The sequence below is a fragment of the Fukomys damarensis genome, unplaced genomic scaffold, assembly GCF_012274545.1.
Source record: "Fukomys damarensis isolate Sample0158 unplaced genomic scaffold, DMR_v1.0_HiC HiC_scaffold_34, whole genome shotgun sequence".
In the NCBI taxonomy this organism is placed as follows: Eukaryota; Metazoa; Chordata; class Mammalia; order Rodentia; family Bathyergidae; genus Fukomys; species Fukomys damarensis.
This window is the reverse complement of record NW_022900946.1, coordinates 10,484,287-10,502,257: the sequence shown is the minus strand read 5'-3', so window position 1 is coordinate 10,502,257 and position 17,971 is coordinate 10,484,287. Positions and strand designations below refer to the sequence as shown.

Here is a 17,971-nt window from a genome sequence, read left to right as displayed (position 1 = left end):
CTCTCTCTCTCTCTCTCTCTCTCTCTCTCTCTCTCTCTGTCCTTCCTCTCCCTTTTCTTCTTACAACATTTTACATGGCAAGGTTTTGGGCTAATGACCAAGGAAAGACAAAAGTTACATGCATCCCTTGTGATGAAAAATCGCATCCTCACAGGAAGGCTGAGAACCCAAAGGGAAAGAAAAGGGGATGATGAAGGGAACTCCCAAGACAGCCTCCAGAGTCTCACTGGGCCTGGGGTTTCCTGGACGTCTTCCACTCCGTGGCTCGAAGCTTTTCTCGGGAGATTTTCCCTGTAACGGTCTTGGGTAGGTCCAAGACAAACTCCAGCTGTTGGAAAAAATTAGATGACAGTGGGGTTGGATTTTTCAGAAGAGCCTCTGGGGGTGAAGGGAAGGTTTTAAGTCTGGAGGCTCTGGATGAGGAAGGATGGAAGCCTTAGAAAGTGCCTGGGACAGGGACCAGAAGAGGCCAGCTAAAGCCGGGCATAAAAGTCTAATGTACTCATCTTTAACATGCTCTTGGACAGAGGAGAAACAACAAAATGCACATGACAATGAGCTCTGACATCTGGCCTTATAGATTTCAGTCCCCACTGTACCTGGTTTTGGACAAATACTTAGCTTTTCTATGCCTCAGTTCCCCCACAAAGTAAACGACAATAATCACAACTCAATAGGTTGATGTGGGGCTTGAACAAGAGTACGAGTGCTGAGTTTCCCACAAGGCAGAAGCATTCACAAGTGTTAACTATGTTTATTTATCTGGACTAGAGAGAGTAGACAGCTATAAGTTAGCTCAGTTGAATCTCATTTCAGTTGAGTCTCAATCTCAGTAGTTGAATTTCATTTCAGCAATTTCCACTGATAAGCCTGTGTCCAAACTACAAAATCTTATGAATTTCACTATCCTCACCTGTTATAAGAAATGTCTGAAGTGGAGCTCTACCTCCCATTTCTGAAATCCCTGCATTCTAAGGGACAGATGAAGTTATTTCACTGAGGCTTCTAGCTATACGGCTCAGTTGGCCATGGATTTGGCCCATGAGTAGATTTTGGGGGTTTAATAAAAATAATGATAGGGATATTGATATAGAAAATGATGTTCTAAGTAGCTGATATGAGAGTTTCTCCTTAAGGGCTTAGCAAACTATGGCCTGTGAGCAAAACACAGTTTGCACCCTATTCTTGTAAATAGTTTAATTGAAACATAGTCACACTTACTGATTTGGACACAGCTGTCTCTCCTTATCTACAGCTTTGATTTCTGTGGTCAACTATGATTTGAAAATATTAAATGGGGAATTTCAGAAGTAACTCATAAGTTTAAATTCATACTATAGATTGTTATAACTGCCTTACATTATTATTAGCTTCTTATTATCTCTAAATTATAAATTAAACTTTACCTTAGCTATGTATGTATAGGAAAAAATATAGTACTGTATATGTGGGATTTGGGAATCCACTGGGAGGCTTTGCATAGCTCCCTTGTGGATAAGGGTGGATTATTGTATTGTCTCTGGCTGCTCTGGCATTAAAAGAGCCACCTTGACTATATGATCTAAAATATGAACCATTTGGGCCCTGTAGGGGACAGAGAGTAGAAAGAAGCCACAGGGGAGACCCAGGTTTTAAGCTACTCAGGCATCAGGAAGAAGGGACCAGAGGTGGGTAAGGTTGGTGGAAGGAGGGGAAAGGTAAATGAACTTGCTGCCTGGGAATTCTAGAGGAAAGACTTGTGAAAAAAGAGTGTCTCAGCACTTGAGCAACGCCCAAACTGCACACTATGCGGTAGGGTTCCTCACTGGACCTTCCAAAATAATCAGTTACAACTCAAAAGTCCTATGCTTGGTGTGACAGAATTTCTGGTCTCCTTTGTCAAATATTTATTAATTATTCATTGTGTTCCTATTATTCTTCTGTATGCCAGACACCTTACAAATACCTACTCATTCTTTTTTGTTTGTTTCATATTTTTAGTACCGGGGATTGAACTCAGGACCACAATTGTGCTTGCGAGGCAGGCTGTGGCACCACTGAGCTAAATGCCTAGCTTAAGTCATTCTTAACAACCTGTGAAGGGCTATTATCCCTATTTCACAAACAAAGAACAGAGAAGTTACTGAGTCACCAAATGGTGGAAGTGGACTTTGAACCTAGTGGTGTGATTTCTGAGCCTGTGTTACACCGCCTTCCCCTCAGTGTGAGGCTGAAAGTCCTCAAGGTGGACTCTGATATACAGGTGAGACACAGCAAGGATGAAGGACTCATGACTCATCACCGCACGCTCTTGGAATTGCCTCAGCTAAGGGTGCCGAGGGTCACCGCCCCTTCCTAGGGCAGCCGGCATCTTTGTCTGATCTACCTGGGACAATAGCTAGGCTTCTTCTCCTCCTCATTCTGACTCAGGACAGCTCCTAAAGGCCCCAGTTTCAGAGCTCCCCACCGGGCTGAGTGAGGTCCTCACTGGGACTGAATCACAGGGCAACCTCAACTTCTGCCTGGCCCTTCCCCACCCTTCCCAGGTGCTGACCCCCAGCACTTCGTTACCATGCTAACTTCCTCCCCTGGGGAATGTTTCTCAGGAACTCAGTTGAGACAAGTAGACTGCTCTAAGGAAAGGCTAGTGGGCAGCCCAACCATTTAGGAATCTAAGAGGCCTTCAGCTTGCTGTGGTTGCTTTAGCCTCCTACTTCAGACTCAAAACATACTTCTTTTCTCTTTCCCAGGAACAAGCGCTTATGTTATACTCAAATCCAAAAACTGGGTTCTCCTACCATATCACCTTCCACACCTCAGTTCCCACCCCAGAGGAAAAATAAGTCTATTACAGTCAATGCTTTTTGCCTTTTCTGGTAAGAGCACTTCAATCTTTCTGTGAGGAGCTACCTCTTGCTCACTCAGTCCACATCTTGGGCAGCCCTCTATTTCCCATACTTTCCGCAATTTCAGCAAGGGTGACCACATGACCTGGAATTGGCCAATTAGAGGATCCCATTTTCCTGGTTACATGATTGGTTCAGTGATGGGCACATGACTTTAGTTCGTCCAATAAGAATCAACCCAAACACTTTTGCTGGGGTATTTGGGTAAATACATGGGCTTTTTCTAGTGGACTGTACAAAACTGCTAACAATGTGTATTTGGAGCTGCTGGAACCTCAGTGGGAGAGAATTACAAGTCATGAAGCCAGTACAGAAGAAGGAAAGTCAAGGTGTGAAAGAGACATCTCTGTTCATGTCATACAAAGGCCAAGGGCCAGCCTCAGTGCAAGCTTGTCAGTTGTGTGAGCAATGTATTTCAAACCAGATTTTTGTCATTCTCAAATGAGAGCTGTATAATCCTAAATAGTGTAGCAAGATGCCTAGGTAGAGTGTGAGAAAAGCCAGGTTTCACCTAGAACTTGCTCTCATGACAGCCTTCAACTTTTAATTCAGAGTCAAAGCTGACATGCTTAGTCAGGCTTCAAGGCAGTTGTTGAGCTGGGTGTAGCAGCCCATGGCTGTTATCCCAACAGTCTGGGAGGCTGAGGCAGAAGAATCTCAAATTTGAGCCCCATCTGGGCGATTTAGTGATTTAGCAAGACCTTGTTTTAAAATAAAAAATAAAAAAAGGATGGGACTTAGCTCAGTGAGAAGGCCCTGGCTTCAATTCTTAGTACCAGAAAAAAATAAAAATAAATAAATAAAAAGCAGTTGTAAGATTATCTTTCGGGTCTTCTTGGTCATGGTCAGGAAGCACTTTGGAATTATTGGCCTTGGTTTTAGGCTAAAGAAGAGAAACATGACAGGAGATCATCTCTCCTTCCCCGTGAGCGGCAGTGGATGTGGCAGCCCAGTGGCCTTACCTTCCTGGGGTACTTGTATGGGGCTGTCACTGACTTCACATGCTGCTGCAGTTCCCTGGTGAGCTGGTCCTTGTCATGGGACAGGAATTGTGGCGTCAGCACCACAAAGGCCTTCACCACCTACAGTGGGATGTTAGGGGCCAGGGAGAGAGGATTGGAGAACTTCGTCACCTTCTGGGAAACTGCAGAATCAGCACGGAAATGTCCTCCACAGCCACCATCTCTCCGTCCCCTCAACTGGACCTCCCATACTGGGCTAAGGGGAAAGAAAAGACTGGGGACAGCTCTCTCTCTCAAGACATTTATGGGAGAGAAGGTAGAATTGTAGGAGCAGGCCAGGCTCAAGCCCTAGGGACAAAAAGCCTAAAGGGGAGAAAGTAGGTACAGGAAGAGAAGAGAGAGTAAGATATGACCCTAAATGTCTTGTTTCCCTTATCCAAACTTCAGATTGCCCATCTTTATAATGGGTATAGAGTTGTCATATTTTATTTCACAGCAAATGAAATAAAATCATAGGCAGCAGGGTTTAGCTTAAAGCTCAGTAGGTTTCCCTTTGCCCTGCCTGCCCAGTGGCTCCCACATGACCTACCCCATACTGGTGAGATGCAGGGCACTGCCAGATTCATGCCTTGTTGCACTGTGCTGGGAAGTTGGCTCCTACCTCCCGCCACGGCCTTCTCCACACATACACTAAGCCAGGGGTGGCGAACCTTCTAGATCTTTCAATGACAACAAGTAGCTCACCACGGCACGCATGCCATAGGTTGGCCACCACTGCACTGAGCTCTGTTAGACTCCCCTGGCATCTGTTCATATAGTCCTGTATTATAGGAGTTGGTCTCCCTGCGAACCTCAGGGCTCAGGGGCTCTGTGCCTTACGTCAAATCCCTTCTCTGTTCTCCAGGGCAGGAATCAGATTCAGACCCAAGCAGCAGGACAGAATCTCTGCAGACCAAAGTCACAGATCTTAAATGGTGCTGAGGACATGCTAGGCCTTGTCCCAGGAACTTTGCAAATCTTAACGAGTCTAATACTTGCAACAGCCCCTCATCCTACAGACGGGGGTACTAAGGAGCAGAGGCCAAGAAGCTCGCCTGAAGTCACAGCTGCAAGTGGCAGGGTCTACACCTAGGCCTTGGTTGTCCAGCCCCCGTGTGTGTCTTAACTGTCTCCCCTGGCTGCTGAATCTGCTCACCTCTCCCCGCACGGGGTCGGGGCTGCTGACCACTGCCACCTCGGCCACTGCGGGGTGTTCTGTCAGTGCGTTCTCCACCTCTGAGGGCCCGATCCGGTACCTGCAAAGAAGTCGTCCTTCAGAAAAGACACCCATGCCGGGGCCGCCCCCAGGGTACACAGTGACTCACAGCGAAGGTCCAGAGTCCCAGCCAGAACCACGCTCACCCGCTGGAGTTGATGATGTCATCAGCCCGTCCCAGGAACTGGAAATATCCATCTTGGTCCTTTATTCCCCGGTCTCCTAGGAGCCAAAAATCCCCTCGAATGTTGGCCGCTGTCTTCTTGGGATTGTCCTGGTGACCACAGGAAGATAAATCACTGCCCATTGAAAGCCCAGATCCCCTGCCCCAGGGCCACCACGAACAGCGTGTGGGTTGTACAGTTTGCAAACTGAGCCACCGAACGTGGTGAACCCACCCTACACTTGGCAACCTTAGGTCCCAGGTCAAACTGGATCTTTCTTCTTTATTCAGCCATTCCACCTAAGGCTTCTTGTTCAAACCCCTGGCTGTTGTCTGATGGATGATTCCGATGTATCCGTTCATCTGTGCTCTGGGCATTTCCCCAAACTGATTCTGTTCCATGACACGTTCAGGGCTGTCAGGCTGACTGTGTACTCTGTCCTGTCTTCTTTATTAGACACTCCAGAGACAGACTGGCAACCCTGCAGGTCCCCACCCGTTGTGTGCTCCTCTACAAAGCCTGGGCCCTCCATTCAGCGGAGGCCCCCAGCTGGGCCTGCTAGAAAGGCTGCCCCTTGTCTGTGCCTTCCTGGGGCCTGGCCTCCCGACTGTATGCTCAGTGACTGCATTAGAGGGCGTCCTGGGGACATCTTAGCCTGGCCCCCTCCCTGGGAATGGAAGGCTAATGAAGACCAGAGAGGGCAAGAGGCTTGTCTAAGGCCAAACAGTGACTGCAGGCAGTAGAGCTAAGACCGGAAGCCAGCTTGCTTCACCACTCACTTAGCCTTCTTTTCCACCGTCACTGTGCAGCCACCACTGGTACTGGCTTAGTGGCTTTAAGTTGCTCTGTCCCTTGCCTGAGTCTGTTTCCTTCTCTGTCAAGTGGGGAAAATCTGTACCTAGCTCCCTTACTAACAAGTGAGGACAGACTGACACAGCACACAGAAAATGCCTGGAGAAGTGCTCTGTGTGGTTGGCCCTGACTGCAGAGCCTCCGAACAACAATTTGGATGGATTGGAATCTTTTTTTTTCTTTTGTACCAGGAATCAAACTCCGGTCCTTGTGCTTGCGAGGCAGGCGGCGGAACCACTGAGCTAAATCCCCGGTGGGATCTTTTATTTAACACATTTGGATGCAGCAAACACTAAGGCCTCACAGTATCGGTGTCGTCACACATCTATAGTTGTTGCTCAATTTACAGATGAGGGAATGAGGCACAAGAGGTCAGTAACTCACCCCAGACCACCCAGGAAATGGTGAGCGGAGTCTGAAATTGGGCACAGTGGCTATGAAGGGTCCACAGGGTGGCCGTGAGTTTAATGTTTGTGAGGTGCTTCCGGACCGTGCTTGTTTTGAAGTACATATAAGATAAATGGCAGAAACTGCTATTACTGGACTTACTGTACTTATTCTTTTATCAGTTAATTACCTTGGGGGTCAGAAGGCGCATGTGTGGGGTCTACCTGCCACTTCCAAAGAGCCACAGGTGTGAGTGAGTCTTGGCGTTTCTGGCTTTGCCATTCTTACCTGCTCAGTAGGTTGGCGACTCAAGGATCATCTATACGTGCGTAGTATGAGTGAAAAGCACGGTGAATGTTTCAATTAATAGAGGTTTATTACAGTGAAAGACACATGGCCGTGAATTTCCTGCAGAGCCATCCCCCTCACTTTGAACCCACTTACCCCTTCACGCTTGCCACTTTCTGGAGCAGCTCCGAAAGTCTCCTTTCGTATGTGTCTTTACAAGGTGTGATTCACCACTGTGGTGAATGCTGCTGCCCAGTGCCATCCAACAGGAAGGCAGCCTAGTAAAAATATTAGTGGGTCCTTCTTCCACTTAGGCACTGGATCTGGCACTGTGTAATTTCCACCTCTTCCCCAAAGTCAAAATAAGCATGAAAGGTAAAAATTTTGAATTAATTCAGAACATCAAGGCGGCCGTGTCAGCACAACTAAAGACACGAAAGAGGAGTTCCAGAACTGGTTCAGAAACTGGCAGGAATGGTGGATACGTGTATTTAAAGCAAGGAGGAGTATTTTCAGCGGCATTAATGTGCCTTTCACTGCAACACAATTTTAAAATGTAAACATTCACTGTGTACTTGATTATACCCCAAGCTTCCCAGGGGTCTGGAGACCGGACGCCTCCAGCAGCCAGTCTTCACTCCTGTGTCAAATAAGTGGCCCTTCTTGGACACTGGGTACTCTGTTCCCAAGTGTGGCCAGTGCCTCTTGGGAGGCTCAGGACTTTGGGAACCCCTCACCCCATTTGGCGCCTGCCATGCCCACAGGGAACAGGGGTCAGGTTCTCACCACGTAGCCAGAGAAGATGCCCACAGGCTTGACGGGCTTGACCCGGATGGCTATGTCTCCTTCTGTGCCCGGGGGCAGGACTCTGCCCTCATCATCTATGACCTGAGGAAGAAGCACATGGGGAGAGTGAGCCACAGAACAGGAGAGGCGGTGTGAGAGAGCCGAGCTGGCCAAATGGAACATCTGTCCCTCTAGAGGAGACTGTGAACAGGAGCCAGGAGCCAGGGAAAGCGCAGAGGGTTAATTCACTGCTCTGGTCCACTGCTGGGGTCCAATGGGGAAGCCCCTTATGGAGACTGGACCAGATGGGCCTGGGGAGGTACTTGGTTTTTTTTTTCTTTTTATTGAGTTTATTAGTACATTCTAGGTATACAGTACAGTTACATTCATCCCTGGGACCTTGTACCTTTACATGACAGGTCTTGGTTCTCATTTTTTCCCCCTGTCCCTGCCCTCCCTTCACCCTCCTCTCCCTCCATTTACACTTTATTTTCATATTTTTTCTTTTCCCTTATTCCGTTTCCCCTACCCTTCCCACTTCCCCTATACCTTTAGCCCTTTTCTTCCTATTTCACATTGTTAATTATCTCATTATGATCTTGTGTACTATTATAGTTTTTCACACCAGAGAAACTATTCGGTATTTACACATGTGTGACTTATGTATTTCACTTGGGAGTATATCCTCAATATGTATCCATTTTCCTATGACTGACTCTAACTCCTCATTCTTTATGGCTGAGTAGTATTCCATTTTATAGAAAAACCACATCTTCTTTATCCAGTTTCCAACTGTTGGGCCAATGGGCTGTTTAAAAGTTTTAGCTATTACAAACTGTGCCACTATAAACGTAGGTGCGAATGTATCACTGTGATATGATTCTTTTAATTCTTTTGGAAAGATACCCAGAAGAGGGATGGCTGGGTCAAATGGAACCTCCAGTCCAAGCTCTCTGAGGTATCTCCATATTGATTTCCATAGTGGTTGCACCAGTCTGCACTCCCACGAACAATGGAGAAGGGTTCCTTTCTCCTCACAACCCCGCCAATATTTGTTATTGGTTGATTTCTTGAGAGCAGCCATTCTCTGTGGGGTGAGGTGGAATCTCAGTGTTGTTTTCATCTGCATCTCTCGAATGCTGGGGAGGTACTTCTGCCTCTAGAAGCTTTGAAGGGATAAGTACCTCCCCCCTGTGGCCCACTTCACCTGCGGACTTGAAAATCAGAAAGATCCAGAGGCACGATCTGTGGTCTTACTGTTTGACCTTGAACTACTTAAGCTCACTCTCTCTCTCTCTCTCTCTCTCTCTGTTTGTAAAACAGAGCTTCTGGCAGCTGATTTCACAGGCTTTTTACAGCAGCGACAGGATTCTACAAGGCGGTTGTGTAAAATGGCTGTGAGAGTGAGCAGGGTGTGACAGATAACTGACAAGAGGTTGGGCTTGGGAGCCACCGGGAGGATTAGTAAAGCACCCTGATGGGCGTGTCCGAAGGGATGGGCAGGCGTGGCCTCCGCATCTGGCCCTGGCCCTTTTCTCTCTAGTGCGGTTCCCTCCACTCTGCTCCTGCGCCACGCCCTTCCGCCGTGATGCTCCTGCTGGGGACCTGGCTGACCATGAACTCATAAACCTCTCCTCCTTTGGCTTGCGGTGGCAGGTATTTGGTCACATCGAAGGGAAAGGTGACCGATACACAGAGCGACAGATGATGTCATGATTCTGAACAGAGTGTCGATGAACGATCACACTTCTGCTGCAGAAGGACACGCATCATCGTAGATGCACAAACACAAATTTTAGTTCTTGGGATTCGGTCCAAAGAAATAACAAGGAAGGGAACAGAGCTTTAACCAGTGAAAATTTGAACTCCATCCATCAGCTTAAACAACCACTTAAAGACCAGTGGAGTCACCCTGCTTACTACTGTTTAGTCATTCAAATTCATGCCGTGCATTGGCACTGATCCACCTGGAAAGGTGGCGCCCAAGGTTATCAAATAAGATATGCGAGTTACAAAATGTCATGTTAAGACACAGCCATATTGTTGTTTTTAAAGCGTATATATCTAGCCAATTTGTTACATAAGCATAGCGCTTCTCTCTGGATGATAAGAATATAGTTTCCCCCTTTCCTTTCTTTCCTCCTCCCTCCCTGGTTTCCTTCTAACCTCCTTCTGCCTTTAAAAATAATTGACTATCTCTACTTTCCATTATTCTAATTCAACAAACAATGAAATGCATGAATGACTAGCAATTGGTGTTTTCTCTCTTTCCGCCTGCTGTCTGGCGCTCCCAACAGACCTGCACATCATAGTGGGGAATGGCCGTCCCCAGGTAGCCTGGCTTGATGGTCATTGTGCTGGAAACTCTGCAGGTCAGCCCCTGTGGAAAGCGACAGGCAGATCAGCAAACCTCAGGAGGAAGCATGAAGTCATGGGAAAAAAGAAGGATTCAGTCATGCAGTCCTTGGCACCGCCTGAGTGGGCTCACATCTGGAGGCTACTTCCCACCTCATACCCCGGCTCACCCCTTTTCCTGGAACCCCAATCCCAGGGCCCGTACTAAATATTTGTTCAGAAAGCAACAGAAGAGGAACCAACAACTGCATTATAAAAATACGGTTAGGAGGAGTAAGTCCTAGTGTTCTATACATGGCAGGGCAGCCGCCACTGACACTAATTTACTGCACATCAAAGTAGCTAGAAGAAAGAATTTTCCCAGCGTGAGGGAATGAGAAATGCTAAAGACAATGGATACGTCAAAACCCCGATCTTGACACTTTGTGTGGATGATTTCAAACATCACACTGTACCCTATAAGTGTGTGTGATCATTATGAATATTAAGTGTCTGTTAAAGTTTGTAAATAGATGTAACTACTGGTCAGCAGTGTGTAAGGCCTAAAAGATGCTTCTTAAATTGTGTCCCGAGGGCCAATTCTGTTGAATCCCCAGATGGGCCCTGCTGGAGTCCAGCACACCTCCCCGCCCCACCGTGGCTGCAGTGCTCGCTGGGGCACACTCGCCACACCCCACTGTCCTCAGCCATGTTTGCAAAGCTCTTCTGACTGTCCCACCTCATAGCCCTGCCATCAGCAGCAGCTCTGCTAGGAGAGCCCCAAGTGCAGGAGGCTGTCAGGTTAGGGAGCAGAGAGAAGGAGGCCGGAGAGTTGGGAACTCACGTGAGCGGTACCAGGAAAGCGGGAGACGGTGGAGTCTACCTGGCGCGCTTGATAAGGAGTAAAGTACAGGGCACTGCGAACCCAGCATGAACTCGGGTCCCCCAAGAGTTCCAAGAGGACAGCTGGGCAGGGAGGAAAGGCTCCACTGGGCTCTTCTCTCTACTCCTAGCTTCAGTCTGAGCTGCTGAGTACAGTCCCTGGCATGACCGGTCACCTCAGGTGTCGTGACGCTGGCACAGAGGACTTTCCTGACCCCACATCTGAATCGCCAGCTTCCTTGGTTTGAATACACTTGTCCCCGCTGAAACTCATGTGGAAGTTTGATTGTCCTTGTGGTGGTGTGGAGCAGTGGAGCCTTGAAGAGGCGATTACGTCAGGAAGAGGGATTAAGGTCACTCTAGTGGGAAGGAGTTCTTGTTTTCTCAGAGCTGGATCAGTTACCACGAAAATGAGCCATTAGAAAGCAAGGCTCCCCTGTGTCCTGCCTCTTTCCCCTCTTCTTTCCACCGTGAGTTGAAGCAGTGTAAGTCTGGCATTAGGTGTAGCCACCCAGTTGTGATCAGGTGTAGAATTTCCAGCCTGCACAGTCATGGGTCAAATTAGACCACTTTTCCTCATAAATGACTCATCCTTGGCTATTCTAGTCTACAAACAGGAAATGGAGTAAGACCCCAGCCCCTTCCCCTACTTCACTTGCTTGACTATTTCCATAGCTCTTTCTACCACCTGCCAGGTCATCTGTTTCTTAATTTATTGGGTTTTTTTTTTCCTTCTAATGCAATGCAGTTTCCACAAAGGAAGGAGCTTTGCCATGTTTTGTTCCCATAGTAGATGCTCAATAAATGCTTATCCAATATGTGAATGACAAAAAGTGACTAACATGCTTATCATCCAAATGACCTCCCACCAGGTGTGCCCGGCCCGCAGTTCCCAAGGAACAGATACCGTCTCTGTCTGGCCGTAGAATTCTCGGATGTCCACTCCTGTCTGGGCCTTCCAGTTCTGCAGAGTGTCTGGAAGCAGGGTTTCCCCTCCAGTGAAGCAGTGCTTTAGGTGGGGGAATTTATAACTGGAGAAGAGAGACAGAGGTGTTATGCCTCAGCCTGCCAGGAACCAAAGGCTTCCTAGGGCTGGAGCTGGGTTCTGGGCGCTTTGAGGGGGGAGCTGGCCTCCTAGGACATTCATGTTCAGAGGGTCAGACAAACGTGATGTCTGTATGTGAGGGAGGCCTGGGGTGGGCCTAGTGGCTCCTACCCACCCCCCAGCCTCATCACCTGGAAAGGTCCTGTTGTAGCAACATCCGGTAAACAAGGGGGGCACCCACCATGCTGTTGATGGGATAGCTGGACAGCACCTGGAGGGACAGAGACAGGTGAGACACCGGTCACCGGGGCAGGTGCCCAACTTACCTGTAGGTACAGTGGGTACAGTCATGAGCCATGGGGGTACTGAGGTCCAGATTGGAATCGTAGATTTCTTCTGCATTGATTGGAGTCTAAATGAACCTTACAATTCCCACACAACCTCAGGACACAATTAACAGAGAAACCAATACCTATCATTAAAGCAAAATGGGCTAGGACTAATTTGGAACCTTTCAGTGAAATCCCAGTTGACTGCGCATGTGACTTGCTGTCATAGACACGTCCCTCCAGTCATCAAGGGAGTAGCAGATGCTCATACAAATTAGCTCCATGATCTTGGCCAACTTGTGAACCTTCCGGAAAAAGTACCCCCTTTCCGCCAACTCTTAGGTACTGGGAATTGAACCCAGGACCTTCACACTGAGCCACATCCCAGTACTTTTGCTTTATTGTATTTATTTATTTTTTGGTACATCTTTGCAGTATATGACGATTACATTACATGTGGGGGGTTGGTACATGTACATAACCCATCTTACTGCTTTTTATTTTGAGACTTACTAAGTTGCCCAGGGTGGGCTCAAACTTGCAGTCTTCCTGCCGTCTCAAAGGGTGGGATTCCAAGCCTGTGTCTCCAGGCCTGGCTTGCAATCAGCTTTATAATAGAGTATCTCCAGCTGTAATATTTCTGGGGGAGAACTGAGGCAAAAAGGGCTTTGGGGAGTTAAAAGTATGTATAGACATTTCAAAAGAAATGCTACAGAAAAGGACTGCAATGGAGCACTTGCCACGCCCTGTATTACGTCAGTGAATTCCCACGGTAACCTACTAATGATTGTATTACCATCGCAATTTTATGGAGGGAAAACTGTGACTTGAGAGTTCAGTAACTTGTTCGAGGTCACATAGCCAGCAGGTGGCAGAATCAATATTTGCAGTGTGTCCCCACCACACTCATGCCAGGGTGTGCTTTCTGCCAGAGTCCAATAGAGTGGTTTCAGCAAAATGCCTACAAAAAACATCGACACAAGACCACTGTGTGGCCATCTCCTTCGAGGGAGCTCGGTGAGCTAGCCTGACCTCTGAAAATCACCCGATACCCTCCATCACTTTGCCCTACAGGAAGCTCAACTCGCAATTACCTTCTTACCTGCTGAACTTCTCACTCTCCTTGGTCATTTTCTCCCACACCACCAGTCTGTCTTTTATGAACGGACTTTATAATTTTTTCAGTTGTTTCCATCTTTTGTTTTGTTTATAAAGCTTTGTGCTTGGTTTTTGCTTACATTTTGTTTGTGGAACTCAACAAAAGCCAGTTTAATTCTTTTGGGAAAGTAGCAGAGCGTAACAGTATCATTTGAAGGGACTCTCCTGAGAGATCCCAGACCATGCCCAACTTTTTGACTTCGGGCCTGTGTTGCAGCCAAATGGAGATGTACCTGGGCCATCCACTGCCACAGAGATCTGTGGGCCCAGGAAGGTGATGGCCCAACCCCTCGCCATAACTGGAGTCTGATGTGGGTTGCATCTTGCAAGCAGAACGAGGCCATTTTTATTGCTTGTTACTCCACAGGAGTGAAGAGCTACAGTTTGTGGATTACACTTAAGAGGAAAAAAGTGCTCTGTGTCTTTCAGAATTCATCCTAGAGAGCAGCCCCCAACGGAAGGTCACCCAATGCCTATCTGTGATAGGATGAGAAAGAAACAGATGGATTGCTAAAATGGAGTACTACACAGCAATGAGAAGGAGCAAACTTCCAACAATGCAACAGTACAGACTAATCTCACACAGTGCATGAGAGAAGCTGGTCACATAAACGTATGGTCCAATTCAATTTAAATAAAGCTCAAGGAAAGCACAAGCAGGCGAAGCATTCTCTGTACTGACAGCGGCTCCCCTCACTTGCATCACTGCCTGAGCTCTGCCTCCTCCAGGTCCACGGCCCTGGATTCTCATAGGTGCACGGACCCTAATGTGAAGTGCGCATGCGGGGATCTAGGTTGTTTGCTCCTTCGGATCATCCTGAAATTACCCCACCTCCATCCTTCTTTCCGTCCCGTGGAACAACTCTTCCATGAAATGTTCCTGGTGCCAAGAAGGTAGGGGACCACCGATTCAAGGTGCTCGGACTATGGGATTTTATCGATGCAGCCAAGCTAACCTAGGTAAATGGTTTTCAGGCCATACGTTTGGGATGAAGGCACTATGCGCATTTTACCTTCAGCTTGTGAAGTAAGACCTCGACTTAAGAACGAGTTCCATTCTGGGGGAACATCTGTAAGTTGGATTCATTTGTAAGTCGGACAAAGTGAGTCTTAAAGACTTTTGACCCAAATATACAATGTATATTGCTTTGTGCTTCCTAGCAGTCCCCTCCACGTCACCACTGCTTTTCCTCCTGCTTCCACATACCTGGGCTCTGACTGAGCGCTGTCCTACTGTGCACTATCGCTGTCCTACTGTGCACTGTCGCACTGCACAGGGAGCACAGGGCAGCCCCGCGGTGACAGTGGCCGGCAGACACGGGAGCTACATCTACAGATGTTCATAACGCAAGGCCCATTTGTATCTGTGAAAGTCTGCAACTCGGATGTTCAAGTCAGGGACTTACTTTATATTATTCTGCAAATAAAAAAGGAACCATCAATACACGCACACAGGAGAGGGAGACGGCATCGCCTCTGATATTCGAGCCCTCCCTTTTGCATGTGGCTTGTCTCCACCCATCTGATGTCTGACCTGGGAGGAAGAGCCCACTGAATGTGTGCGGAGAGAACACACGGCCTATACAGCCCATGCCATGAACACACTCCTTTCACGCGCAGATGTGCCTGTCTCCTTTCTGAGACCATGAGCTCCACGACGCTGTGGGCCATTTCTATCTTGTTCACCAACCCCTGCCCACTCATGCGGCTGGGATTTGGCAGAAAGTATACGAAGGGAAGACAACAGCAGTAAATTAGACCATGCACAATTTGGCTTCACACTGACCAGACGATGCTAACTGGGTCTTTTCTTACCTTTAGGATGGTCTGTGGGTCAAACTTTGGCAAGAGATGTATAAATACGCATGCTCCCAAAGCCCAAGGATCCAGAAGCGTGGTCAAAATGTTCACGATCCAGCCTGTGTCTGATATGGTCCAGATTAGGTCAGAGGGTTGCAGGCCTGTCCACGTGCTGGGGGACACAGATGGAACACGTGAGCACACAGGGGAGTGCACACTGGGATGTGGGTGGGTACCTGTGCTTGTATATCAGCAGGAATGGGTGTAAGAGGGAGCAGGCAGGGGAAGAAAGGTGCTCAGTCCATGAATTCTGCACCAGGCAAGACCATGAGTTCAGAGAGCATGACACTAGCAGACACGAGTTAACAGATAATTGGGCCTCATTTCCATTTTATCCCCCAAACTACTATAATATTTGACAGGCAGTAACCACCCAGGAAAAGTTTACTAACACAAGACATCCAGATGAACATTTTTACAAGGGCCTTGCCAACGTCAATTTTGGTTGAGTAAAACTTTGACTCTGTTTTCTCCAAGCATCATGAACTGCCTGTGCAGAGCTGAGCGTTTTGTATAGAGTGAAACTTGTCTTCTTTCTCTCTTCAGAGCAGAATAAGAGGTGTTTGGCAGCTGGTTATGATGGTACATGCTTGTAACCCCAGCACTGTAGCAGGAGGATCCCACGTTTGAGCCTAGCATAGGCAACTTTGCAATTTAGCAAGATTATGTCTCAGAAATAAAGAATAAAAAAAAAAAAGTGTGTCGATGTAGCTCAGTGCTAAGACCCTGAATTGAACCCTCAGTACAAAAAGTAGAGGGTGTATTTGGCCTGTTTTCCTGTCTTAAATCAATAAAGAATTAGGCTGAACACAAAGAATTTCCTTGGGATGGTATGTTATCATAGTATATGTTTTTATTTTTTTTCTGAAAATGAGTAGTAGTTTTAGCTGTATAGAGAATTAGGAATGTTAGTATCAAATCTTGATGGGTGGGTCTAACTTTCACCATGCGCTAAACTAAAATCCAAGTGGATTAAATATCTAAATATTAAAACAGAAACACTAAACTTGTTGGAAGATAAGCTAGATAGAACTCTTGGACACACTGGCATAGGAAAAGACTTTATGAACAAATCCTCAGTAGCACGGGAACTAGCACAAAGAATCAACAACTGGGATCTCATCTTTTTAAAAAGCTTCGGCACTGCAAGAGAAAAGACAAACACAGCTAAGAGATAGCCTACAATGTGGGAAACAATTTTTACCTGCTGTTCCTCAGACAAAGGTCTGCTATCTAGAAAATATAAAGAACTAAAAAAAAAACAACAAAAAAAGTTTCCCCAAATTTTATAAACCCATTTCAAAAATGAAATGAACATCTGAAATGAATAGACATTTCTCAGACAAAGAAGTAAAAGCAGCAAATAAATATATGAAAAATGTTCAACATCATTGGCCATTCAAGAGACGCAGGTAAAAACAACACTGAGATTCCACCTCACCCCAGAAAGAATGGCTGCTATCATGAAATCAACCAATAACAAATGCTGGTGGGACTGTGGGGAGAAAGGAACCCTTCTCCACTGTTGGTGGGAGTGCAGACTGGTGCTACCATTGTGGAAATCCATATGAAAATACCTTAAACCAAGGATTTGATTGGAAGTCCCAGTTGACCAGCTATTTCCCTGCTAGGTATCTTCCCAAAAGAATTGAAAGAATCATATCACAGTGATATATGCTCACCCATGTTCATAGCAGAGCAGTTTGTAATGGAAAAAAACCAACTGCTCATCAACTAAAGACTGGATAAAGAAGATGTGTTTTTCTTTTTAATAAAATGGACTACTACTCAGTCATAAAGAATGAGAAACTAGAGACATTTATAGTTAAGTGGATGCACATTGAGGACATACTCAAGTGAAACTGGTAGCACACATATGTGTAAATATCTTTGGTGTGATAAACTAAAAGTGTAAATAAGGGCCAAAATGTATCACAGATATTTTGTAATAGGAGGAAAAGGTTTAAAGGTGTTGGGCAAATGGGAGGGGTAGGGGAAGGTAAAAAGGGAAGAGAAAAAATAAGAGAAAAAGAAAAAAATGGGAACAAAGTCTTTGTAAATAGGGAAGGGTAGACGGGGGAAGGGAGGCTAGGGAAATGGGGAAAAAATCAGAACCAAGACAAGTCATGTAAAGGTACAAGATCCCAATGATGAATATAACTATTGTATATCTAAAATGTACCAATAAAATATATATTAAAAAATCCTGAGGGGCTGCAATCTCAGTTATATTTAAGTAATTTATCCTACCGTCCTTTAAAAATAGTTTACTACACCTCTCCTATTAAATAATTTATACCAATTTAATTTTGATACTATGGGCTCAGAAAGAACAATCAAGATTTTGTAAAGTTTTTGGCATTAAAATATTTGTCCTGTTCTAATAATAAATTAACATGACAGACAAGACCTACTGAAAAATATCCTGAAGATCCCTAGTTAGATCTTAGTTTACCTAATTCATCCAATTATATCTTTTGTTTCAATGAATCTGCCCAGTAATTTGCATTTGACAAGAATGCCCTCTTAGAATGTGAGTAGAATCAAAGCAAACTGTAAGCACCTCAAAAAATACCTGCTAGATAGGGGCCGGGTATTTAGCTCAGTCATGCCACCTCCTGACTTGTAAGTGCAAGGTCCTGAGTTCTATCCCCAGTATCAAAAAACCAAAACGAAATACAAGGTAGAGATTAGTTTTGGGAAAAGGAATACAATCCATGTTGCTTTTCACCCTTCTAAGCTCAAAACATGGAAGAGACTTTTTTTTTTTTTTTTTTTTTTTTT

The 17,971-nt window shown here is 46.2% G+C and overlaps 1 protein-coding gene and 1 long non-coding RNA gene across 2 annotated transcripts in view; both read right to left on the bottom strand.

The window, feature by feature from the left end:
• Nucleotides 1–29: 29 nt before the first annotated feature.
• Nucleotides 30–17,971, bottom strand: part of LOC104852415 (acyl-coenzyme A synthetase ACSM2A, mitochondrial) — a 26,255-nt gene continuing 8,313 nt past the window's right edge. Inside the window, exons 6-14 of the mRNA XM_010610036.3 lie at nt 15,143–15,299; nt 12,032–12,111; nt 11,703–11,826; nt 9,879–9,959; nt 7,580–7,681; nt 5,249–5,376; nt 5,043–5,142; nt 3,848–3,967; nt 30–328 (exon numbers count right to left, since the gene is read on the bottom strand). Coding sequence (XP_010608338.1) covers nt 224–328; nt 3,848–3,967; nt 5,043–5,142; nt 5,249–5,376; nt 7,580–7,681; nt 9,879–9,959; nt 11,703–11,826; nt 12,032–12,111; nt 15,143–15,299 — 997 coding nt within the window. The 3' untranslated portion in view covers nt 30–223. The remainder of the gene's footprint in view (nt 329–3,847; nt 3,968–5,042; nt 5,143–5,248; nt 5,377–7,579; nt 7,682–9,878; nt 9,960–11,702; nt 11,827–12,031; nt 12,112–15,142; nt 15,300–17,971) is intronic.
• Nucleotides 12,663–15,136, bottom strand: LOC117284118. Its single transcript, XR_004515205.1, has 2 exons — nt 14,535–15,136; nt 12,663–13,130 (listed from the first exon to the last, which is right to left on the bottom strand). It is a non-coding gene; the product is annotated as an uncharacterized LOC117284118 (long non-coding RNA).